The 26,456-nt window shown below is 41.2% G+C and overlaps 1 protein-coding gene across 1 annotated transcript in view; it reads right to left on the bottom strand.

Moving 5' to 3' along the window:
* Nucleotides 1–26,456, bottom strand: part of SLC4A10 (solute carrier family 4 member 10) — a 331,078-nt gene that overhangs the window by 296,650 nt on the left and 7,972 nt on the right. The window contains exon 2 of the mRNA XM_050969205.1: nucleotides 1,910–1,979. Coding sequence (XP_050825162.1) covers nucleotides 1,910–1,939 — 30 coding nt within the window. The 5' untranslated portion in view covers nucleotides 1,940–1,979. The remainder of the gene's footprint in view (nucleotides 1–1,909; nucleotides 1,980–26,456) is intronic.

Here is a 26,456-nt window from a genome sequence, read left to right on the forward strand (position 1 = left end):
GGCCTCAATTACCGATTTTTTTACCCAGACCCTCAAAAGTTTGTGCAGCCCTGCCTGGGAGAAAGCTAGTTAGTTACAATGGGTGTGGGGAGGTAGAAGAGAAAGGGACTGAGTTCACCTCCCTTACAGTGTGGGAGGGCACTTTGACAGGCCTATTTTACATCTTACCAGAAATCCATTGTTTTTTAGAATAGGGCTGGTGGGGAGAATTCTCTTCTTTTTGTATTTGAATGTGCGATTAGGAGCTTTGCTTTTGTGGGTGCTGGAGAGCACTGGGGCCATCTTCAACTTTAAATGACTTGCTAGCTTGCAAACAAGATTGGAAACAGCCAAGAGAGCTTAATATTTGAACCATAACATTAAATCCTAGAGAAGAATACACATTAATAAAGGTGTGATCCAGCATATTGCCACAGAACAAGAAAGGCCTTTAGAGAGATTTTTGTTTTAAAACATCTCTATTACTATCTGATTTGTAGAAGGCGTTAACAGGGATGAGGTCTCCTAGGCTTTCAGCTCCCCATCATGTCTGGGATCCATTGCAATCAAAATAGAACTGTCTCCATTAAATGATTCAGTTTTGATGAATCAGCATTCTCCAATGGAAAAACATTCCACTGGAGAATTTATGACCAGCTCTACTTCCCACAATCTCACTTTCCCCCTCATGTGCCCAGGAAAAAAAAATAGACAAACATTCCTACAGTTTACTGGAAAAGAATCAGCTCAGCTCAACCTACTGCATCACAAAGAACTATGGGATTTGCCCCCAGAAGTCTCAATAACACAAACAGCGGAATACAGCAACAATGAGGATCCAGAAAGTCAGGTATAGTTTTCCAGTGCGGCTGCTCACGTTTGGGTGCTCAAGCCCAAGTTCTGATCACCCAGGATACCTGTGCAATGAAGACAATACAATACCTTATGTAAGATACTTACATAGCCCTCAGACCTCTGAGTCAGTACTGAACCAATGCCCCAGCATGGGAATGGGAAGCCATCTTTCAAATGAGACACAAAATCAAGGTCCTGTCCCACTCTTGCTCTTTCACTCTTCTAGTTGGAAAGAGAATAATGACCTCTGATAATTGATCTTTTCAGGAAAATGCATACAAGCACCTCCTTAGGAAGTGAATCAGCTTCCATGGGATACCATGAGTAGGGCCCTACCAAATTCATGGCCATGAAAAATGCCTCACGGGCTGTGAAATCTGGTCTCCCCCCATGAAACCTGGTCATTTGCATGCTTTTAACCTATACTATAGAGCTTTCACAGGGGAGACCAGCATTTCTCAAATTGGTGGTCCTGACACAAAAGGGAGTTGTGAGGGGCGGGGTTCACAAATTTATTTTAAGGGGGCTGTGGTATTGCCACCCTTATTTCTGCACTGCCTTCAGAGCTGGGTGGCCATAGAGTGGCTGCTGTTGGCTGGGTGCTCAGATTTGAAGGCAGCGCCCCACCAGCAGCAGTGCAGAAGTAAGGGTGGCAATATCATACCATGTCACCCTTACTTTTGCACTTCTGCCTTCAGAGCTGGGCGGCTGGAGAGGGCCAGCTGCTGACTGAGGGCCCAGCTTTGCAGGCAGCAGTGCAAGAGTAAGGATAGCAGTTCCGCAACTCCTCCTACAATAACCTTGAAACCCCCTCTACACACACACACACACACACACACACACCTCCTTTTTAGGTCAGGCCTCCTACAGTTACAATACGGTGAAATTTCAGGTTTATATAGGTGAAATCATGAAATTTACGATTTTTAAAATTCTACAACCATAAAATTGACAAAAATGGACCATGAATTTGGTAGAGCCATAACTATATGGCTGCCATCACTGTTTTCCTGTGTGACTCAAGCTCTGTGCAGATAAGAGATCTCAAAAGTCCATGTTTATGAAATACACATACCTTATTCCCTAACACTTGATTGCTCTGCATTTGGTGTTCAAGTAGGTATAGTCTCAGTCAAGGGTCATACCTAAGATACCAAAATAAGTTACACAATATTAATTTATGTAACTAAAGTAATAAATACATGTACAAGTATAAACTGTTTTTAATTTAGATAACAGCAAAAAGGAAAACCAAGTCTAGACCACTAGGAACTTAAAAATTTCTAAAACAAAAATATTAAATGAAACATGAAGTTAACTGAATAAATAGCATCTCTAGATTTAGCTCAATATTATTTCAAATAAGCTTGATATTTACAGTGGAAATACTGACAGGTCCTATATGGCTTCAACTCTCCTGCCTGCAGCTCCTCATTCTAAGTTTTCATCTATTACAGAATAAAACCATAGATAGTTCTTTTAAAAAATATGATTCTCAGACCTATTGGTCATCATTGTTGCCTGCTCCTCTGACTTTTGCATACACCAAAGTATCCTTGAAAAAATTAAATAGCAACACATGACCAAAAGGCTTTCTGACAAAATAATCGCAAGAGACAATATTACAGGTAATCTCAGTCCACCAGAGGGCAGACTGCTCACTACAGCAGAGATTTACAGTAGTAAAATAAGGGAAATTGTAGCTAAAGTTGGAAGAAACAACAGTACAATTCTTCCAATTAGTTTACTATGATTAAAAACTAAAAAGAAATCTATATTAAAATACTAAAATATTCTAGAAAACTGACATAAGGTATTTAAGGCTGTCTTTCACTGATAATGAACTTTCTCCCTACTCTAGGTATTTATAGGAGCCTCTGAATTTTTGGTGCTATACCCTATTCTGTTTATGCTGCTATTTCTAAACAATGGGATGAATAAAGGATAGAGTGGCATCTTTCAGACTAACTTTCCTTGCTATTGTTTATTCAAGTTAAATCTTTAGAATCTTACTCTTAGGCCTAGTCTACACTGGCAAGTTTCTGCGCAGTAAAGCACCTTTCTGCATTGTAACTCGCAAAGTGTACATGCTGCCAAGCCACTTAGTGCACAGAAACTGCGCAGCTGTAACGCTGTTAAAAAGGGAGGGGGGAAGCCATATACCCACAACCCGACAAGAGATGTACAGCTTTCTGCACTGAGGGTACAATGCCACAGAGCCAGTGCAGACACCCTAGTCTATTACAGCGCTGTGATTGGCCTCTGGGCAGTGTCCCACAATGCCTGTTCTTGCCACTCTGGTCATTGGTTTGAACTCTACTGCCCTTCCCTCAGCTGACCAACCATCATCCCCACCCTGTGAATTCCTTTGGAATTTTGAAAGTTCCCTTCCTGTTTGCTCGGTGATGTGTGCAGTGGTCTCAGCACATCTTTCCAGTTGGCCATGCCTGCTCCATGCACCAGGCGATCCCCCACTTGGAGCAATGCTGAGCTGCTGGACTTCATCAGCATTTGGGGAGAGTAGGCTGTCCAGTCCCGGCTGCGCTCCAGCCATAGGAATTTTGATACCTATGGACAGATTTCCTGATGCATGACAGAAAAGGGCCATGATCAGGACACACTGCAGTGTGGGGTCAAAGTGAACAAGCTGCGGCACACCTACTACAAGGCGTGGGAGGCAAACTGCCACTCCGGTGTTGTGCCCACAACCTGCTGGTTCTACAAAGAGCTGGACGCAATACTCGGTGGCAATCCCACCTCCACTGCAAAGGCCACTGTGGATACTTCAGTGGCTCGCATGCCAGTCAAGAGTGGACCAAGCCAGGAGGAGGAAATCTAGGACAAGGATGTGGAGGGGGACCCAGAGGTAGAGGATGACTCAAAGGTCAGAGATGCATGCCGCCGGGAGCTCTTTTCTACCCTGGAGGAGGCTAGCCAGTCACAGCTGTCAGATCTTGGTGAAGCACAAACAGGAGAGGAGGCCCCTGGTAAATGGATTTGATTTTGTGAATTGCTGAAGCAAGTTGTTGGGGGCAGGAGGGTTGCAGAAAGCAGGCTTGGGTCTGTCTGATTCACGTACCACCACATTCCTAGTCTGAGTAGTGGAACAGGCTGTTGATAGGCAGATTCCTGTGAAGTGATGAAGTCAAAGAGATCTCCAGAAAACTCTCATGGAGATATTGGGCAATCCGCTGCCACAAGTTCTTTGGCAGAGCTGCTGTGTTTCTTGCCCCAGTAACGGTAACTTTCCCACGCCGCTGTGCTGTCAAGGGGCAGGGATGAGAGAGGGGGAAGAAAAGGATCATTGCTGCACACAGGTGAACCACATAGGGGCTAGGGCGGAAGCCACAGTCTTGGAGAAGACCCTCCCTTGATTCCCTGCTCACCCTCAGCAGTGAGATAGCTTCCATAATGATCACAGCCTCTGGAAAATATGGGGACAGGAAGGAGTATCAGGCCCCCCTACAGTGCTGGCTCTTCCCAAGAGTCACATGCCCCATGTACAGTAGGGTCCAGGAAGAGTGATTTTCCCTGCCCCTGTGGTCACTCACCATTTTAGAGGTCTTGTGGCTCATGTATGCTTTCCTGGGGTCAGCCAGTTAGTGACAGGCGTGAGTACTGGTTGTGTTTTAAAGCAGTGAATCAGTGTTGTGTGTTGCAAACAATACTGCTTCTGTAAAATGTTGCATTTTGGCTTCACAGATATGACCTTGGGAGCCCAACCTCCCTCTTTGTTATCAGCAGCAGAATGACTGTGCAGAATTAGAAAGCAGCCAGGAAAAACTAAGGAGGACTTTCTGTGTGATGTTATGATGCACTCCAAAGCTGACAAACAGGAATTGAAGGAGTGGTGGGACAGGGAGAAGAGGGATCAAAAGGAGAATGCAGCAGAATTAAGCCACGAAGCAGATCTTAAACATTGTGAAGTGCCAAGTGCACATGTTCTGGGCGATACTAGCACTGCAAAGCGAGCAGCTCGGCACCTGCCCTCCCCTGCAGCCACTGTCAAAACACTCTTTCCCATGCGCCCTTCAGACACCACCAACACACTGTTCTCAACCGTGTGGCTCCAGTCTGTACCTGTGGCATTCCACTCCTCCCGTCACAAGACGGCACTGCGGACTCCTAGTACCCACTGCACTCAACACTCATCCCTCTGCAGTTTAGCCCTGCTGAAGTACAGTACCTACTGCATTGTACTCCAAAGGAGAAGGTTGGATATGATTCCTGGACATATACAAATCTTTAGCTGTCATGGGACCCCATCTCCTCCTTCCCTTTCCCATCCCCCTTAGTACTGATGTGTGTTTTTGTTTAACTCTCTCCTCCGGTTGTTGCTTAATAAAAGAATTGTGTTGATTTGAAAGCAATCTTTATTCTATTAATTGAAAGCAAACAGAGCCCTGCAAAGCAACAGACAATTATCTTAAACCTTCATATTGCATCATCTGCACCAATCACAATCACCTCCTAGCACTACAAGCACCACACTCCCATGCACAGCAACAAATATTAGTGGCTTTCAGCTTCAAATTGCTGCCTCAAGGCATCCCAAACTCTTATGGCCCCATGCTGAGCCCCTCTGATAGCCCTGGTCTCTGACTGTTCAAATTCAGCCTCCAGGCGCTGAGCCTTAGCAGTCCAGCCCTGAGTGAAGCTTTCACCCTGCCCTTCACAAATATTATGGCAATACAGCATGCAGCTATAAGCATAGGAACATTGTCATCGACCAGGTCCAGCTTCCCATATAGGCAGCATCAGTGGGCCTTTAAATGACCAAAAGCACACTCAAGAGCCATTCTGAACTTGCTCAGCCTGTTGTTGAACTGCTCCTTGCTGCTGTCAAGTTGCCCCGTGTCTGGCTTCATATGCCACAACATTAATAGGTAGGTGGGGTCTCCCAAAATCACAATGGGCATTTCGACTTCCCTTACGGTGATCTTCTGGTCCTGGAAGAAAGTCCCTGCTTGCAGCTTCCTGAACAGGCCAGTGTTCTGAAAAATGTGTGCATCATGCACCTTTCCGGACCAGCCTGCATTAATGTCTGAGAAACACCCATGGTGATCCACAAGCGCCTGGAGAACCATTGAGAAATACCCCTTCCAATTAATGTACTCAGTGATTAGGTGGTCTGTTGCCAGAATTGGAATGTGCATGCCACCTATCACCCCTCCACGGTTAGGGAAGCCCATTTGTGCAAAGCCATCCACAATGTCACGCATGTTGCCCAGAGTCACGGTCTTTCAGAGCAGGATGCGATTAATGGACCTGTACACTTCCGTCAACACGAGTCCAACAGTCGACTTTCCCACTCTGAATTGGTTAGTGACCAATTAGTAGCAATCTGGAGTAGCCAACTTCCACAGTGCAATCGCCACATGCTTCTCCAACAGCAGGGCAGTTCTCATTCTCGTGTCCTTGCACCACAGGGCTGAGGCCCATAGGCCCCTACTTCCTCTTTGCCCCGTGGGTGCTCGATCCCCACACCCTCCCCTGGACCCACCCCTGCACCACACTCACCCCGCCCCAATTCCACCCCCTTCCCCCAAGTCCCCACCTCCTACCCCAAGCACACCGCATCCCTACTCCTCCAGGAAAGTGCTAAGCCCCACCAAACAGCTGTTAGGCAGTGGGCATGAAACTCTGGGAGGGGGAGATGTGAGGACGCAGTGCACTGGGGGGAGGTGGTGGTGAGGAGAGGGGGCAGGGGGAGCTTGGCTGCTGGTGGATGCGGAGCACCCACTAATTTTTCCCTGTGAGTGCTGCAGCCCCACAGCACCCACAGAGTCGGCGTCTATGCTGGGGTGACCTCTTCACACAGTCCCACGAATGTGGCTTTCCTTATCCAAAAGTTCTGCAGCCACTACTCATCATCCCAGACGTGCATGACGATGTGATCCCTCCACTAGTGCTTGTTTCCTGAGCCCAAAAGTAGCATTCCACAGTGGTCAGCACCTCCCTGAATGCCACAAGCAATCTCGTGTCCTAGCTAGTACATGTGGCAAGATCAATGTTGCACTCCTCTTGCCTTTGTAGTTTAAGGAATAACTCCACTGCCACTCGTGATGTGTTAGTCAGACCAAGCAGCACACTGTTCAACAGTTTTGGATCCATTCCTGCAGACCAAAGAGGCAGAGCATGCAGTACACAAACCGTTGAAAGAGGACGCCAAATGCGGATGGAAGCACAGGGATTGCTGGGATGTGAAGCAATGCATCACGGGCATTGGGACAGGACCCAGGATGCCCCGTGATCCCTTCGCCTTCCCACAACTCTTAGCAGCAGAAGAGGAAGAGATGCTCTGTGGGATAGCTGCCCAGAGTGCACCACTCTAAATACCGCTGCAAGTGCCACAGGTATGAATACACTGTTGCGCAAGCAGCTGACTGTGAACACACAACAGCGGTTTCCTTTTGGTGCTCTCTGAGCAGCGCTGTTACTCTGTCAGTGTAGACATACCCTTAGAGTCAGCTGGCATATATACCGTTTGTATTGTAAAATGATCAACTCTACATGCATGCTGAAGCATGGGGACTAATTTTACCAGAATCAGTTATGCACCTGCATATTACAGCTAAGGAACAAGCCCTTAATGATGTCAATCTGTTAAAGTGGAAGTTTGTTAATAAACAAAATAGAAAACTGATTAAAGTAATTATGAAATGCCATGACATTAGACTGCTGTCTGACTTTGGAGTAGTTGTGATGCCAGGGTACAAGTAAAAGATATTTCTAAAAGAAAAAGGTCTTCTATAACAGTAACTAAACTAGCATAGAAATAGGTCAGCGGATGCTTAAGACGTAGCAGTTTTCACTTAATCTCCTATATTGAGAGTTTATATGGAAGTGCTACAAACCCCATACAATTGTCAACAAAAAAAATTACATAAACTAGTACTTGCCAAAGCATACAAGACATTTGTTGTCTACTATCAGGACACACCAACTCAAAGCAGAACCAGACGCTGACAATACAACAGATGCAAAACCTGCAGAACATATCTCCACTGCTACTATGATCAACAACCCCCACAACACACCTTTCAAGATTCATAAGTCTTACACCTGCACATCACAGCATGTGGTGTACCTCATCCGGTGCATTAAATGCCCCAACCACAACTATGTGGGTGAAACCAGACAGACAATCACTTCACACTTGAATGAACTCACACAGGAAAGTGATAAAAGACAGAAGCCACCACATCATCTGTGGGTGAACACTTTTCACAAAGCAATAACACTATATCTGACCTATCAGTCCTCATCCTAAAAGGAAGCCCGGGAGCTTAAATTCATAACTTTGCTAGACATTAATAATCATGGTCTTAATAAAGACACTGGATTTATGATGTATTACAATACTCTAACCCACTAACCCCCCTTTTTGTCCTATGACTACAGGGGTGATAATGGGCCACTACCTTGAATGGTCCCTTAGACTATGTACTAATTACTTATGCTAATCTATGTGTTCCACCTTGTATTTAGCTATGACACTCAGAATATCTTTCCCAGATCTGAACAAGAGCTCTATGTAGCTTGAAAGCTTCTATAACTACAGAAGTTGGTCCAATAAAAGATACTGTATTACCTCATCCACCTTCTCTCTCTAATGCGTTGTCCGTGGCATTCTGATTGCGTTAGAAGTCACTCAACGCAGCACTGAACCCAAAAAATTACACTAGCCATCACCAGGACACAAACTAACCTACAAGCACATAGTCACACAATACATCTCAGCCTAGAAATACTTGCTAGGCAAACAAGGAACTATTAAAAAACCTAGGGTTTGTGAAGGTTATTTTCATTTTTTTTCAAATAAAATGCTATTACTGTTGGAAAAATTGCAGTGTTAAATATTCAGCCTTTTTTCTTAGGAAATAACTAGACTGCATCTTATTTTAAGATTATTTCCAGAAGGTCATATTACTTTGCATTACCATCTGCCCTAAATGCTAGCCTCTCACTCCACCGTGTTTTCTCATACCTCCTACAATAACTAGCCTTAATGCCATTATCGAAAACTGTGAAGTGATAGTTTCACTGCACTTTCCATCATTTTTGGTCTCCCTCTCTTTATTCAACCGACTTTTAGGACCACTCAGATATTCTGCTGGTGCGATGACACTGACCTTATCCTGTAACAAACTAACTATCTGGTCTGGGAAACAAGAAAGAAAAATCATAATACTTTGACTATATTAAATACTGTATATAGCCCTCCCTGTGAAAGATAGAGTCTAGAGGTCTGGGTTATTTTATACTACTGGGAGCCAGTAACTCTTGAGATCTAACCCAAGTTCTGAGAATAGTTTCCACTGTGACTTTAAACAAGTCACGAAGACCTAAATTTTCAAGTGTTCATAGCTTTTGAGTGCTTCAGCTTTTGGGAGCCCAGACTGAGACACCCAAGGACTGACTTCCAGAAGTGCTTTGTACCTGCAACTCCTACTGAAAATTTAGGCATCTGCCTCTTTACTTCAGTTCCTTGGTAGATTTGAAATTTTACTTGCACAATAATAATCCACAGAAATGTTATATTAGTTAATGCTAGTGCAAAACCCTATGAAGAGCACTGTGTCAAGTATTATTATACATCGCAGTTTAGACAGAACAAAGTAGTAAACATATGTAACCACCTCAAGCCTATCAGTGTGTCAATGTTCTTTCCTTCCTTATATTCACATTACGACTTTTCCACCTTCCCCGCCTTCTTTGGTATTTCCTAACCTCATATCAGACATGGGTGGAAATTAACAGGCACTATCTAGTATCCTCCAAAGACCAGAACCAGCCTTCATGAGCACAGGGGACTCTCCCCCAGAAGAGCAATTGAGGTTCTACTGTAGAAAGCGAGAAGGATGGATTGATCATAAGTGTTCACTACCCTGGCCTGCTAGAGAGGCTTTTTATACACATGGTGCACTAGCGCAAGTGGCCTTCTGACTGCACATATCTACCAGATAGTCACCACTGCAGAGTGGTAGCCCAGTGTAATGCAACACCTATGGATAGGTCAACATCTGCAAAGATTGAACCCAGAACCTCTGGATCTAAGAGCCTCTGCTGCCTTAGCTGAAGAACCAGGGTCATTTGCTCAAAAGCTGTAACCTCTATATGTGGTCTAGCCACTAGGAGGTGACAAACCACACATTAGCATAAGTCATATTAGCATGCCATCTTCTGCAGAGAGGTTGAGGAGCTATTGCAGCTGTAACCCTCCACTGCTACAGTGTGACTAGGAGAGTGGGAGGGTCTCAGATTTGGTCATAACATTAAATAATCTAGCAACATACCAAGCTCATCTATTTGTAGTTAAAACCAAATGCAAGTAATATTTATGGTAAGTATAAGGAGTTAATAGCCTTAGCAGACTCATGACATCATTTGGATGGTACTGTACATTCAGGGCATATACTCATCACTGGTTCATCTAAAGAAGTGATTCTCGAAGTTTAGGTCACCTGCCATACTCATTATGGGAAAGTTCCATTGAGTCTCTATGTTACCTATAGTTAAGCAACCCAATTACTTTCTTGTCTCTCCTTTTCATTTATCGATTTAGTGGTGCAATCTCCAGCACAATGCATCTGTGGAATAACGGCATTTTTAGGAAGTTTGGAGGGTGAGCTATCTTCACTACTGAAAGTAAGATTCTGAGAGTAAAAACAGTCATGGACTCTCTTCTACAAAAATAAATATATTTTTGACCTACTAATGCATATGTTTCAATGTAAACTATTACACCAGTGTAAAATCTGTGTCAATGAAATGAGGTTTCAGCCCCTGATTTCTATTCCTGGCTCCACCTCAGTCTGTGTTATGTTTGACAAACAAACAATCTTCATGTCTTTGACTCCATTTTCCAGTCTGTAGAATAAAATGCTTACCCATCTGAGATAGGTGTCATTTATAAAGTGCTTTGAGATCCTCAGTAGGTGCTATAGAAGAGCAAAAGTATTCTTTTTATTACTGTTGTAACCACAGAGCTGGCAAATTCTGGCTCAGGCAGGGTCTTAATTTGACCCGAAGACAGCCTTAGAAGTTTAAAATTAAAGTAGTATTTTTTAAAAAAGAAAGACTACATCAAAAACGCAACGAAAAACAGTCTGGAGCTCTTTCAATACATAACAAATAATCCATTAAAGGGCTATGAAGGGACCTAAGTGGGAAGTGGATCAGTAATAAGACTGATATTTCTGGGAGCCTGAACCAAAAGTTAAAAGGCTTCCTGATCAGACCAGTCTTGATAGGCAAATAGAATTTCCGAATGTTGCCAAGGCATCAGGCCAACAAAAATTACAACCCAACAAACTGAATGAAGGAGAATGGGGGGAAAGAGAGGGAAGGCTTTAATTAAAATACCTCAGAGCTCACAAGGAATGGGGAAGGTGTCAGGTAACTGGAAGATGGTTAACTAAACTGAGGGGATCTCTTCTCTCATTAATGCATGGGGGGGGGGGGATTTGCAAGTGTAACTTCTATTCCCATTAACTAGAGTGACAGTTAATTGCGATTCAAATGTGTATTGATAGAAAAATAGATCTGAATGTCTAGACTGGTCTTTCTAGTAAAGATTTAATTCCAAACTACGTGGTGATTTTCGGATATAGATGCAAATGGCCAACGGTACGAAGCCAAGAAATCCAGTTACATTTGAGAGGCAAAGATCATATTTAATCTAAACCTCTGAAATATATTTCATGAAATTAAAAGCACTCAAAATATGCACACTGTAAGATGGGAATAAATACCCCCACATACATAAATTGTGAACACAACTAGTAACAAGAAGTGAGTGGACAATGCACTGAAGTTTGTACTGTGTTTTGAACATGTACAGCACTAAGTATTATCATATAACTGCTTAGAAAAAAATTCACAAATAGGTGCTAGATGTCTGTAAATTAATTAACTGTATTTAGATCTTATTTAGCCTCTCACAAGATAAGTTGCTTTAAAGGAAGGTATAGATACACCTTTGCAAGTTCTTTGAAAGAGAGAGACTACTCCAAAAGTAAGATTCATTTAGGACCCCAAAAGGACAAACATTAGCCAGTAAGCAATTCAATGACTGAACATTGAAACAAAAACAAACAAAAAAAAAAATCAAAGTCAGCATTATTAAAAAAAAAATCTTACAAATTGCTCAGATGTTAGCTAAAGAATTTGGAAGAATGAAAAACCAGACGTTACAGCCATGTGCAAGATTTTTCAAGTTAAAATGTTGGGCTATACTGTAGCTTAATTTATAGTATCTAGTCTTATAATGCAAGCATAGACAGGCCATATGTCTTTTCTTGGCCCTTAAATGCTATTTTCCAATAGACTTGCCTTTTCTCCATCTATCATCAGTCATACCATTTGCTATTCAGGTGATTGGCTGTTATGAGCCAACTCCTGTTTCTCTATAAATAACCACTTCTCCCTCCCTCCTCCTTATTTTAGCTGCCAGGAAGTTACTGGTGGTGTGTTCCTCAATGCAAAACTGACTGTCAATAGGGTGCAAGACTACATGGCTAGTCTCAGCTTAAATTTTTTAGCAATCTCATTGGTTTAGGCTTCTGGCAGCTAGAGAGAGCAGGGCAGTGGTGCCCCTTTAGAAGTAATAACTTTAATTTGCTTTGTGCTCCACCTGACCCCATAATGAGCTTCTCCATATGGCAGTCCTAAATGAATTTATCAATGGACATACATATATTTATGCTTTTTAGTGTTCTCTTTTAGTCCATTTTTAAAAATCTGTAAGATAAAAAGTCACACTGAAAAGATAAACAGAAGACTCACTTCAGAGTTTGAAATAAAGTTTTAAATTCCCTCAATCCCTCTCCTCACCCCCCCCAAAAAAAATTAAAATTAAGGCAAAAGAATAAACACCACAAGACACATACCACTGAATTAGTATTCCATCCTGGACTCACATCAAAATGCTGAGGGTTTGTTGTTTTCACTTTTCTGAAAATGCTTTACAAAAAAAAAACCCACTTTTGGAATGGCCTGGTCATGTGTCTTCAAACAATAAGGGTACATGGGGTCTGCATGGAATTCCACTAAAACAACAGTGACTTCACGTGGCCATGAGTGGACCCCTTCACAGAACTGGACCTTGAAGTCAATGGGAGCACTTGTGCCAGTAAGTGCTATGTTTACTGACCAGTATTTTCAGGATCAAGACCTAAGATTCATGTAAAAATAAATTGTCATGTTATGATTGTAATATGAATGAACAGAAGCTAAGCAGCTTAAAGTCAGAGGCTGAAACTTGAACTAAATAAGCTAGGCCTACCTTCAAACTTTTGTATTTTGTGAAGGAGCATCCTCTGACTCTAACAACCAGATTTTCCAAGTGCTTTATAGGATTTTCCATGTGATTCCACTTAAAGGCAATTACAAGTCTAAGTAACTCTTTGAATATGTAGATATTAGCAGCTGACAAACAGCTGCATAGATAATACTATTTACAGTGCACAGCAAGGAGTTTTGTTGGTCCTACAAAATGTAGGTACTATGCTATATGTTCTTGAGTGCTCTCTACTAGTACCTTATCTATTAACTAGCTATTTAAATATATGAAGCTCTCTTGTAGCAGTAGACATTATAAATGTCTATTACTCTGTTGCTGAGAGGGCTTTTCCTTTTTTAAAAGCAGTAAATGGTTTACATAAAGTTGACAGCATTTTTGCAATGAGCTGCTGCAGAGTAAGCCAATCAGCAAAGGAAATACAGGTGAACAAACAAAACCTACAATTTGCTAACAATGTCATTTCTGATTATACTGATACACAAGTACGAAGTCTCATGTTGAATAGAATTTGATCTGTGGTATTCAGTCTCTCTCAATATGCAGACATAGTACAGTACTAAAATTAATTCTGTAGCTAATAAAATAGATAAGAATTTGTAATTCTTACTAAGAAGCCTATACAAATGTAATATTTATGTTACCACTGAGAAAATCTATTTGAATATGTGGTTTAACATTCTAAAATATCATACTTGTTAAAAATGTGTTGCTGAAACTATTAAGGAGTTTTAGTTTTTTTCCTTTAGGGATAAATCATGAAGTTTTTTCCTCAAGTCTTATTCAGGCAAAACTCTTGTTGTCTCTCATTGACGCCAACAGGAGTTTTGACTGAATATGAATTTTGAAGTCTGGACGTTTGGTGCAGATATTCAGATGAATTTAGGTGCTTATCTGCTTCTTTGGTTGCCTAAATGCATTTCAAAGTCTTGCCCTTAGTAAATAGTAAAAGACTAATACAAGGCACAATTTAGCTTAAACCTTCATTTGAAATCTGCTCTCAAGCCTCATTTGTGGATTGGTCAGGTGGCAATTAGTGTGGAGATGTACTCCATACAGATTTGATTGCAGAACCAGGTTTTTGTTTAGGGATGGGGGGATAGATTTTTACTGGTTAGGAAAGCATGAATAAGAGTTATTCTCTACTTTATGATGCTTAAGAAAGTGCCTATTATTTATTCCAGTGAGACCAGCAAGCAGAAGACTAAAATAAAAAGGCAGAAGGCCAAAGTGTCAAAGTGCTGTTAAAGTACATGAAAAAAGCAATCCGCTTGGGCTTTGTTGTAACACATTTAATAATGAGCTTCCCATATTTAGACACAAGAGATAGCAAATTCAAACCCCCTGGAAAGGTGGTGATACAGTTATACAACAACTTACAAAAAATGTATTTATTTCTTTATTGCTACCTAAGCACCCTATGGTTTCTGTAAGAAACCTAATGATCCTCTATACTCTAATGCACAGAATAATCTGAAATGCTTCTATAACTCCACTAATTAGCAAAATACTACAATAGCAAAATCCCTTCATTTCATGCTAAACTTGGTGTTAAATACTAACAACATTTAACAAAAAAATCCCTACAACACTAGTGTGTTTTGTTGCCGGATTCATCTCTCTTTTAGAGGTTTTCAAAAACCTTCCAGTCAGTACATAAGATAGGATACATATTGTCAGGGATAAGTTGTTAAAGTGAATTTGAAATGTGCTTCTCAAAATATCATTTACACATTTACCAGATGGTAAAATAAACATGTAAATTGTTAGAATATACACCAACTTTATACTACAATTTTATGCACTGTAGAAATGGTGTAAAAATTGTTACATAGTGTTACTTGCTCATTTAATAGTTTATTAACTTTTCAAAAAAAAATTTGGAGAATGAGTTTGTTTTTAAAAACAGACTATGCAGCATTTTTTTTAAACACACTTTGTAGATCTCAAATTTTTGATAAGGTCAAAGATATAACTAGAGTAACAAGAACTTGGTTTCTAAGGGTTTCTCGGCACCCAAGTTGCCATACCCTAACTTAAATTGATTTTAAAAAAAGATTTTGTTAAACAAGTACAAATCTGTGTGAATGCTCATTGGTTTAAACTAGCTTTCTATCAGTTTCAATTGCACCTGTAAATTACAATTAAAACAATTTTTAAGAAAATATCTCACTTTTAATTAAACCAGGGCAACTTTGTATGTAGACCAGCCTAAGTACTAACAAGCCACAGTGCTGCTGGAATTCTCTCTCTCTCCAGCCACCACTCACACTCAAAAACAAGTGTAAATTAATACTTTAGATATGACCAAACAGAAGGCACATGTTAACACAATTTTGCATTTAGAGTGGGGCCTAATCCACAAAGGATTAGCAACACAAGGAGAGTGAAAAAAGCTTATAAATCATATAGTGATCATTACCCTTCATTAAAACCGATGGTTCTGACGTACTCAATTACTGGTGATCCTGATTGAAGAAATTGAATAAAGGTTATGTTAACTACTTTTGCCTTTTCAGCATCTTGCCTATTAAATGTCCAGCCTTTCCAACAAGTCATGCCCAGACAATTGTTGTGAGCACCCACATGTGAGTTCCATTTCATCTCTTCTGTCCCCAGTGCTAGAAGATTTGGGCTTATGATAACTCTCTTGTTTTGATTACTGTAACCATCTTGTAACACAAGCAACCACCTCTCAAGCACCCCCCTTGTGGTCAGAGGAACTCTACAGCACCCTGCCTCTGTTCTCTCCCAGTCCTCCCTCCACTCCCTTCTTCAGGGCACTTAAGGCCGCACTCAGGTAAAAGGTAGCTCAAATAATCCCCTCCTGCAGTCCAATTTATTGAGTCCTCAAGTGCACAGTGGCATGCTAGACTCTAACCCCAGTTCAGTGTCTCTCTCCTGATAATGTAAAATAACATTAAGTCTTTAAAAATAAAACACAACTCACTCAATCCTTGTTCCCATATCATTTTAGCAGAGGCCAATCTCCCTAAGGACTAGCTTTCTGCTTCCAACCACCTCCTGCCTGGAGTTTGTCCTTTTCTTCAGGCCTTTCCAGGGGACTGTGGGGGAAGAGGGGTTCCTTTGTAGTCTGCCTTGAGAGCTTTTCTCACTCTCTTCTGAATTTTGAGCTTTTCTCCTGCTGATTTAAGGAATTACAAGAACATTCTAGCTCCCTACAGTGTCTACCACCATAACTTCAGTTTTCTGTACTTCCCCCTTCACTAAAATTTCCTTCTCCCTTTGTTCTGGAATCACCAAATTCCCCTCAGGTGGAGCTAGTCCTGTAATCAGGGTTGGTTTAGGCCCAGGTGTTGCAGTCCCTGGAACAAGTCATTCTGTTGCATATCTCCTGTCAGACATCTCCTACTTCTCACCTCTCCAGTTTATCCAACATGCTGCTGTTATTTTAGTATAATTGTTCACTGGGTGCATGAACAATTTTTATAGTGGCCATGCTGAGAGCCATTGAACCAAACTGTAAACCCTGTATATAATGAAAACCACTTAAGCCAGGAGGTGCAGTAGCACCCCCTGCATTCCTAGTTCCAGCGCCTACGACTGGGTGATTATTGCAGCCCTCAAGACCCAGAGTCTTTGCAGTGGAGTGAAGGCCATTTTAGCAGGTAAATAATGTAGGATAACTTTTGGCTGAGGGTTGGCTGCTGAAGTCGAGCACTATTTTAAATTCTTGTGTGCACCTTTTTCCATAGCTGCCTGGCTGTTGGAGAGTCCCAGAGCATATGCATCAGGGTTCCTTTCTTTTGTCATAGCGCCAACAAGCATCAGCAAACAAGGCTTTTATCTCTGTAGTGTCCAGTACATTTTGAATAAAATCTTATGTCCACAATAGAGCAGTGGTGTTCAGGTATATCTGAGTTACGAGCTAAAAAAATAATAGCTTGTCACCATAGAGAACAACTACATGTACATGGATTTGAAGAAATTTGGACCCCGTTTCTAGATGTATTTGGATAAAAATGCTGAGATAGCTCAAAGAATTCCAGGCCTCCATTCCACCTACCCCACCTCTTCCCCAGCCCCCTTTTCTCCTCTCCCTATCAGGGATACTGGAACCATTTTTATAGTCTGGGTACTGAGAGACATTGAACCAAACTATAAACTCTGTATATAACGGAAACCACTTCAAGTCAGGGGTGTAGCTGCACACCCAGCACTCCTAGTTCCAGCACCTATGCTCCCTATTCAAGTATGTCATCTCTTATTGTATTACTGTTACCCTGCACTAACATGTTGTATCTATGTAGTACTGTCTGGTTTTGCAACTTTGACCAATTGTAAAATTGCATATTTCCATAATTCTATTGGAGATCTGTATCTGTGCAGTATTTGGGAAAATACACAGTCTGTAAGTCATTTACCTTTTTGTACATCTCATTGTTTTGTTCTTTATGAAAATCAATAAAAACATTAATCACAAAATGCTGCTTAATCGTTTTCCTGTCATACCACTCAGACCATAGATGGCACTCTTCATTATCTTTTGCCACATCAGATTCAGTCCCTTTGACCTCACCTTTGTGAATTATAAACTGACTTACATGTTTTAGTTTTAGACTGTGCACTCAGCAGAATTTGTGAATTGTTTGCTCCTTAGGAATGAATATATCAAGAGAGACCAGAAGGGGGCCAAACTAAAATGGCTGCATGAAATCTGAGCTTTGAGGGAATAGCAAAGTAAGTACCTCCATCAACCCTCTAAACCACCTACATTCTCTGAAAATACAGAGCAGATGGTTGCAGATGACAAATTCTCCTCCCTCCCATCCTGTCCCCTCAAAATAATCTGAACATTTAAAAAGGTACTTCACTAAGAAGATTGTTTCTGGCTCACAGCATGGAGAGACCTCTCAAATTCCAAATAAGATTTTAGTCAAGTCAGGCAGAAATCCTAGGGCTAATGAAAAGGCGATAAGAGATGATCTGACAACAAAGCATCTACCTCTAAAGAAGGAAGTTACTGACTTGGAAGGGAGTCACCATGCTAGAGACTGGCCTTAGACTGAGAAGCAACAGAGAGACAGAGCTGCAGAACCAGGTGGCACTGATGGAGCAGAGAGAGGTTCAGCTTAAATTGGATGATGCAGAAAACAGAGTGAAAAGTTACAACATCAGAATTAAGTAACTGAATGAAAATGCTGAAGGAGAAAACCCAATCCAGAATGTAAAAACCTTACCTGTGAAATTGTTAAATCAGAGCTCTCTGGAAGAGGTGGAAATAGAAAAAGCACATAGGGTGCTGTGCCCTACAACAGTACCTAGCAAAAATAATAGACCCAGAGATCTAATTGGGAAACATCACCATTATTAGCAGAAATACTCAATTATGGAAAAAGCCAGAGAGCAATCAGAGCTCACACTCAAAATCCACAAGCTGCAGTTTTGCCATTACCTCTCTTCCCCATCCTTTAAAAAGAGAAGAGAGCTGGGGAAAATTACAGCAACATTCATCAGGGAAGATATCTACTACAGGTGGTGATTCCCATTTAAACTCTCATTCAGCTTCCAAAATCAGTATTACACAGTATGAGACTTTAAACCATCTATTCCAAGTGACTGGAGTGTAACTCCAAATCTCAGACACACAAGAAGATATTAAAGAGGTATAAACCAAGAATAAAATGCTGGAAACAACTTGGCAGATGATGAAACCCAGAAAAGGAGGATTGGGGGAAAAAAAAAGACTTTACTGGCAATGGCAAAAGTGAAGCTGAACAGGAGGAAATAGATACCTGAGGAACAAACTAAAGGTAGTCCATAAGGGACCTCTAAATAGGGTTGCCACCTGTTCAGGTTCTCGCAGGACTGTCCCTTTTCTGAGGTAGTTGTCCCAAGAAGTCTGGATGCTTAGTACACATTGCCAGCTGTCCAGGTCTATAGGCTCAGAATCATCCGAAATGTCCCAGTTTTTTGTATTCCAAAGGTAGTAGAGTAACATGTTAAGGTTAGACAGGAATGTTAATAGTATGAAGTGTGTTTTAACAGGGGTGATCATAACTCTGGTAGCTGTGTTTTGTATTTTACAAAGTAGATAAAGTAAAAGACAATAAGGAGGGAACTGGGATGAGTCCCAGGGAGATAGAAGAAAGGGGAGGGGAAGAACCCTTAGGGGTTCTGTGTAAATCATCCCCATGTAACTCAAAGGATCAGATGGCAATCTTATTTTACTAAAGGCAAAAGTCCAGGTCCCATAGGTGAAGAATGTAATTACTTGGATTACAAGAGATACAGTCCATGTGTTCATGGAGAATGTACAGAGCACAACCGTTTGGACACTGGTTTACATGATATGTGGTGTTTTATTTTTAACTTTAAAGTAAAGGGAATACAAGAGAGGGGAGAAAACTGGGGACATGGAGAAATTATTACAAGAAATAGACAGGGAAGTTTACAAACAAAACCAAGCCCTGTGTAGGCACATAAGTACCAATACAACATTATTAGAAACAAGAGAGACATTGGTTATACAAGGGTTCATGCCATCAATCAGCTAAAGAATCACAATTTCAAGTTTTTCAGTAAATTAATTGTTATTCTCAATGGCTCTTCCTTTTAAAGTAACATCTTTGAATGTCAAAGGACTAAATAATATAGTTGGAAGGGGGAGGGGAGCAGAAGCCCTTGCAGAACTTTTTTAAAATAAAACCCTAATCTCATTGTATTCTACATCAAGAAACTCATGTTCAGGAGAGGCAAATTCTAGACATAAAAGGTAATTGACTTTAGCAGACACATCTTTGCTTCAGCCAAAGAAAAGAAGATTGATCATAATACTTATTAAACAAGTACCTTTTCAGATTAAAGATTGTTTAAGGATAAGGAAGGAATGCTTAGTATGTTAAAGGCCACAATTGCTGGGTTATTAATAATAGTGGGCTCAATGTATCCTCCCAGTCAAGAGCACAAAACATTTTTAAGGACTTCTTTTAAATAGTTCAATACTTTGGAGATGAGAAAATTATACCTGGGCTAGATTCTTTAGTGGGATACATCTGATAAAAAGCAAGGAGGATATGGAAGCAGGTGCAGCATTGAATTGTTGGCACAGAGAAGTCAATCTCTCTGATTGCTGGAGAGAATTGCACCGAGGGAAAAGGTTACACATTTTATTCACGCCGTCATCAGTAGAATAGATGTAATGTTAGTCTCCAAATTCTTAATGAAGCAGACAAGATCTGCAGAAATTGGCACAATTACATGGTCAGAACATCCACAATTGGAAGTAATATTTGAATGCTGGGATTAGGGTGACCAGACAGCAAGTGTGAAAAATCGGGACAGGGGGTGAGGGGTAATAGGAGCCTATATAAGAAAAAGACCCAAAAATCGGGACTGTCCCTATCTGGGATAGGAGCCCAAGATTTTTTTTAAATGTCTCCAGGGCAAATATTGGGTTGCAGCAGTTAAAAAAAACACTGCTCAATACTTTACAATAAATTATATGGACAATATAAGAAGAGGTCTTCTCTAGGTGGCAAGTAAAGCAGTATTTAGGGGCCAGTTGATAAGCAGAGCCTCTCAACTTGAAAAAAGAGAGAGCTCAAGACAACATAGAACTAGAACAGGAGGTAAAAAGGTTATAAGAGATTCATAAAAACACAGGTTCCAAAAAATGTATCGACAACTAACTAATATTAGGGGAAAATTGAATATGTTGATGACAGATGCACTGAAAAAGCCTTTAGTCATTCAAAGCAGATGTGTTCTGAAAAAAGAAATAAAAGTGATAAGCTATTGTCTCAAAAGTTTAAGAACATAAAAGGGCCATACTGGGTCAGACTAATGGTCCATCTAGCCCAGTATCCTGTCTTCTGAAATAGATCAGACGTCCTAGAGGGAATGAACAAAACAGGACAATTCAGCCCCAGCTTCTGGCAGTTGGATGTTTAGGGACAGCCAGAGCATGGGGTTGTGTCCCTGACCATCTTGGCTAATAGCAATTAATGGACCTATCCTCCATAAACTTATCTAATTCTTTTTTTTTTTCAAAGTTAAACATTTGGTCTTCACAACATCCCATGGCAACGAGTTCCACAGATTGACTGTGGATTGTGTGAAGTAGCACTTCCATATGTTTGTTTTAAACCTGCTGCCTAATTATTTCATTGAGTAACCTCTGGTTCTTGTGTTATGTGAAGGGGTAAATAACACCTCCCTATTCACTTTCTCCACACCATTCATAATTTTACAGACCTCTATCAAATCCCACCTTAATCATCTCTTTTCTAAGATGAACAGCCCCAGTCTTTTCAATCTCTCCTTGTATGGAAATTCTTCCATACCCCTAATCATTTCTGTTGCCCTTCTCTATACTCTTTCCAATTCCAATATATCTTTTTTGAGATGGGTTGACCACAGCTTCACAGAGGATTCAATGTGTGGGCATACCATCGGTATGTATAGTGGCATTATGATATTTTCTACTTTTACAGTCTGTCCCTTTCCTAACAGTTCCTAACATTGTTAGCCTTTTTTGACTGCTGCTGCACATTGAGCACATGCTTCCAGAGAAATATCCATGGTGACTCCAAGATCTCTTTTAGAATGGTAACAGCTAATTTAGACCAAATTATTTTGTATGTATAGTTGGCATTATGTTTTCCAATGTGCATTACTTTGCACTTCTCAACACTGAATTTCATCTGTCATTTTGTTGCCCAGTCACCCAGTCTTGTGAGATCCCTTTGCAACTCTTTGCAGTCAACTTTGGACTTAACTATCCTGAGTAAATTTATAATCTGCAGATTTTGCCACCACACTATTCACCCTCTTTTCCAGATCATTTATGAACATGTTGAACAGCATAGGTCCCACTACAGATCCTTGGGGGGAACCCTACTATTTACCTCTTTCCATTCTGAAAACTGACCATTTATTCCAACCCTTTCTTTCCTATCTTTTAACCAGTTACTGATTCAAAACCATTCCTCTTATCCCATAACTGCCTAGTTTTCTTAAGAGCCTTTGGTGAGGAACCTTATCAAAGGCTTTCTGATTCAAGAGCAACTTATTATTTCACCAATTAAAAACAAGCAGAAAAAGAAAATTACACATCCTAATGAAATATGTTACTTTTGCTGTGTATTATAAAAACCTGTATTCCTCAGATACTCCAAGCTCTGAAGTTATTACAAAATATCTGAGAGTAACAGATTTTCCAAAGATAAACACAATCGATAAAGAAACTTTAGGTAAAGAAATAACAGCAGATGAAATCTTAGAGGCAATAGCAAGTATGAAAAGTGGTAAACTCCAGGAACTGATGGCTTTCCAGCTGAATTTTACAGGATATTTAATGGGTCCCTTGAGAGATACCTTCAATGCTATTTTGTTAGGGGAGACAACCTATGAAAGAAGCTACTGTGTTTTCCCCCCCCTGAAGTTGGCAAAGACTTTACCCTGTGCAGCTCTTAAAGGTCCATATCACTGTTGATTCATGTCAAAGATTTTAACAAAAATACTAGCTAGCCGTTTGCAATCCATGTTCTCAGCTTATGCAGATCAAACTGGATTCATTAAGGATAGGTAAATGTCAGACAAGAGTCATACAGTACTTGGAATCATCCATAATGCCAAACCAAAAAAAGATTGATTTCTTTCGTTGTCACTTGACGCAGTGAAAGTCTTTGACAGAATAGTCTGTTTCAAGTCCTGCCCCACAGGGACATCAGCCTCCAGTTCCTTAAAAGGATAACGGCTCTTTACACCAGCCCAAAAGCCACTGTGTGAATTAATAGGGTTAAATCTCCCATTTGAATTACACAGAGGGACTAGGCAGGGATGTCCATTGTCTCCTTTACTTTTTTGGACTATTCATGAAGCCTTTTTCATAGAGGATAAGGAACAATGAATCAATCAGAGAAATTAAACTTGCAGGAACACATCAGAAAATAGCACTATATGTAGATGAGGGAATATTATTTTATTTAAATTAAATATTTGCCTAAAATTGGTTTCTAAAGAAATCCATGACTTTGAGAAAGCCTCTGGATTTAAAGTAAATTATGTCAAATCTAGAATGCTAGCTATACATTTTCCACGCTCTGAAAATGTATTTCTACAGCAAACATTTGAGCACAACTGGGCAACGAATTCTATAAGATAACTGGTAATTCAAATCTTAAACAAGCTAGAAGAGCTCTGTGATTTAAATGTCAAACCACTACTTCAGCAAATTAAAATAAAAGATCTGGTGTGCTGGTGGTAATATGCAATTTCTTGGTTGGAAAGAACATTTTGCTAAGGATATCTTGTTTCAAAATCTTTCTGTGGTCATCCCAGATAAAACCCTAATAAGAATATAGAAAATGTTATTAGAATTTACATGGAATAAGAAAAGACCAAGAGTGAGTGCAGATACTTTGTACAGACCCATTAAACAAGGTGGACTAGCTATTTTAAGGGTATGTCTACGCTACGGGATTATTCCGATTTTACAGAAACCGGTGTTTGGAAACAGATTGTATCAAGTCGAGTGCATGCGGCCACACTAAGCACATTAATTCGGCAGTGTGCGTCCATGTACTGAGGCTAGCGTCGATTTCCAGAGCGTTGCACTGTGAGTAGCTATCCCATAGTTCCCACAGTCTCTCCCACCCATTGGAATTCTGGGTTGAGATCACAATGCATGATGGGGCAAAAACAGTGTCGTGGATGATTCTGGGTAAATGTCGCCAGTCAATTCTCCATCCATGAAAGCAACGGCAGACAATCATTTCGTACCCTTTTCTCTGGATTGCACTGGCAGACGCCATAGCATAGCAACCATGGAGCCTGTTTAGCCTTTTTTCACTGTCACCGTATGTCTACTGGATGTTGCTAACAGATGCGGTACTGCAGTGCTACACAGCAGCATTCACTTGCCTTTGCAAGTTAGCAGAGACGGTTACCAGTCCTATTGCACCATCTGCTGCTTTGGAAATTGGTGATGACAGTTACCAGTCTTATTGTACAGTCTGCTGTTGTCCTGGGTGCTCCTGGCTGGCCTCGGTGAGGTCAGCCGGGGGCGCATGGACAAAAATGGAAATGACTCCCCAGGACATTCCCTTCTTTACATTTTGTCTAAAGGTAGAGTCAGTCCTGCCTAGAATATTGGGCAAGCCTACTAAAGAACCAGAGAGGACAGCCACTCCGGGTCAGAGCCCCAGACTTCCCACAGAAATGATGAGCTGCATGCCATTCTAGGAGGTGCCCCTGCAACAACCTCATCTATTGCTTCCCTCCTCCCACACCCCTCCTGGGCTACCGTGGCAGTTATCCCCCCATTTGTGTGATGAAGTAATATAGAATGCATGACTTTATTGAGATAAAATGAGGGGGAGGCAGCCTCCAGCTGCTATGATATTCCAGGCAAGACTGAATCTTCCGGACACAAAGTTTAAAGAAGGGAATGACCGGGAGTCATTCCCATTTTTGCCCAGGCACCCCCGGCCGACCTCACCGAGGCCAGCCAGGAGCACTCACGGGACGATGAGGACAGTTTTCAAGCCTATTGCACCGTCTGCCATCAGGAAGGGGAGGGGATGCTGCTGTTCAGCGCCGCAGCACCGCATCTACCAGCAGCATCCAGTAGACATACAGTGACATTGAAAAAAGGTGAGAAATGATTTTTTCCCTTTGTTTTTGGGGGGTGGGGGAGAGGGAGATTGACGACATATACCCTGAACCACCCGCGACAATGTTTTTGATCCTTCAGGCACTGAGAGCTCAGCCAAGAATGCAAATGGTTTTCGGAGACTGCAGGGACTGTGGGATAGCTCAAGTCCTCAGTCCCCCCTCCCTCCCTCCATGAGCATCCATTTGATTCTTTGGCTTTCTGTTACGCTTGTCACTCAGCGCTATGCTGTGGTCTCTGTCTATCATAGCCTTGGAGATTTTTTCAAATGTATTGGCATTTCGTCTATTGGAATGGATTTCTGATAGAACAGATTCATCTCCCCATACAGAGATCAGATTGAGTATCTCCCATACGATCCATGCTGGAGCTCTTTTTTGATTGTGGGACTGCATGGTCACCCATGCTGATCGGCACTCCATGCTGGGCAAACAGGAAATGAAATTCAAAGTTTGTGGGGCTTTTCCTGTCTACCTGGCCGGTGCATCCGAGTTCAGATTGCTGTCCAAAGCGGTCACAGTGGTGCACTGTGGGATAGCACCCAGAGGCCAATACCATCGAATTGCGGCCACACTAACCCTAATCCGAAATGGCAATACCGATTTCAGCGCTACTCCCCTCATCGGAGAGGATTACAGATACCGATATTAAGAGCCCTTTATGTCGATATAAAGGGCTTCGTTGTGTGGACAGGTGAAGGGTTAGTGCGAATTAAAGCTGCTAAATTCAGTATAAACACGTAGTATAGACCAGGCCTAAATATTCTGTGGTACTATCAAGCAAATCAGCTCAAAGCAGTAGTGGATTGGAGGCACTCTAGCTCTAGCCAAACACTGGGTCTTTATTGAACTAGAAAACAACAGGAATGTAAACATCACTAGGCAGCCAAACAATAATAATAATAAAAAAAAATCACACCCTCCAGAAAAGTAAACACTTCCTTTAGCAAAAGCTATGCTTTGGGTTGGGATAGAACTAAAGACAAATTATTTTCCCTTGGAATGACACCTATTGCAAATAATTCAAATCTTAACCTCTATAGTGCCCCAGACAGGTTGAAAGGCTGGGAGAGCCATGGAATACATATGGTTGGCCAGGTATTCAGTAAAGAAACTTTTCTAACTCAAATAGCTTTACCTGGACCATTCTCCCATGATACCGATACTTTCAAGGTAGGCATTAAGTTTCTCAACTTTCTAAAAAGACTGTTTTATACAGGAAGTTAATTTTAATAGAAGTGATGGCATCTGGTCAAATTAAGAAACAAAAAAAGATACATATGACTAATGTGTATCAATCTTGGAAGGCAACTTTCCTAACAAAAAAATGTCCATATGTGATATGTTAGGAAAAGGACCTGGATAAAAAAATTACCCAAGAGGAATGGGGTTTGACCTGGAAAAAAAGAGTACCAGCAATCTCATTCTGCAGCACAATAAAATAAAATTTCTTTAAAATACTGTTTCAGTCGTGCCTTACGCCAATCAAGTTACAAAACAGAGAGAGATTGAATGGGGATAAATGTTGGAAAAATTATAGTGAAAGAGGAAATGTTATGCCTATAGGGTGGTCATGAGCACTCAATAGAGAGTATTGGGATGCAATCCATAACCAAATCTCACAAATTGTCAGATGTTTATTACTAAATGATCCTTTGGTAATCCTCCTGGGGCTTCCTGG

Source organism: Gopherus flavomarginatus, chromosome 10 (genome assembly GCF_025201925.1).
Source record: "Gopherus flavomarginatus isolate rGopFla2 chromosome 10, rGopFla2.mat.asm, whole genome shotgun sequence".
Taxonomy (NCBI): domain Eukaryota; kingdom Metazoa; phylum Chordata; order Testudines; family Testudinidae; genus Gopherus; species Gopherus flavomarginatus.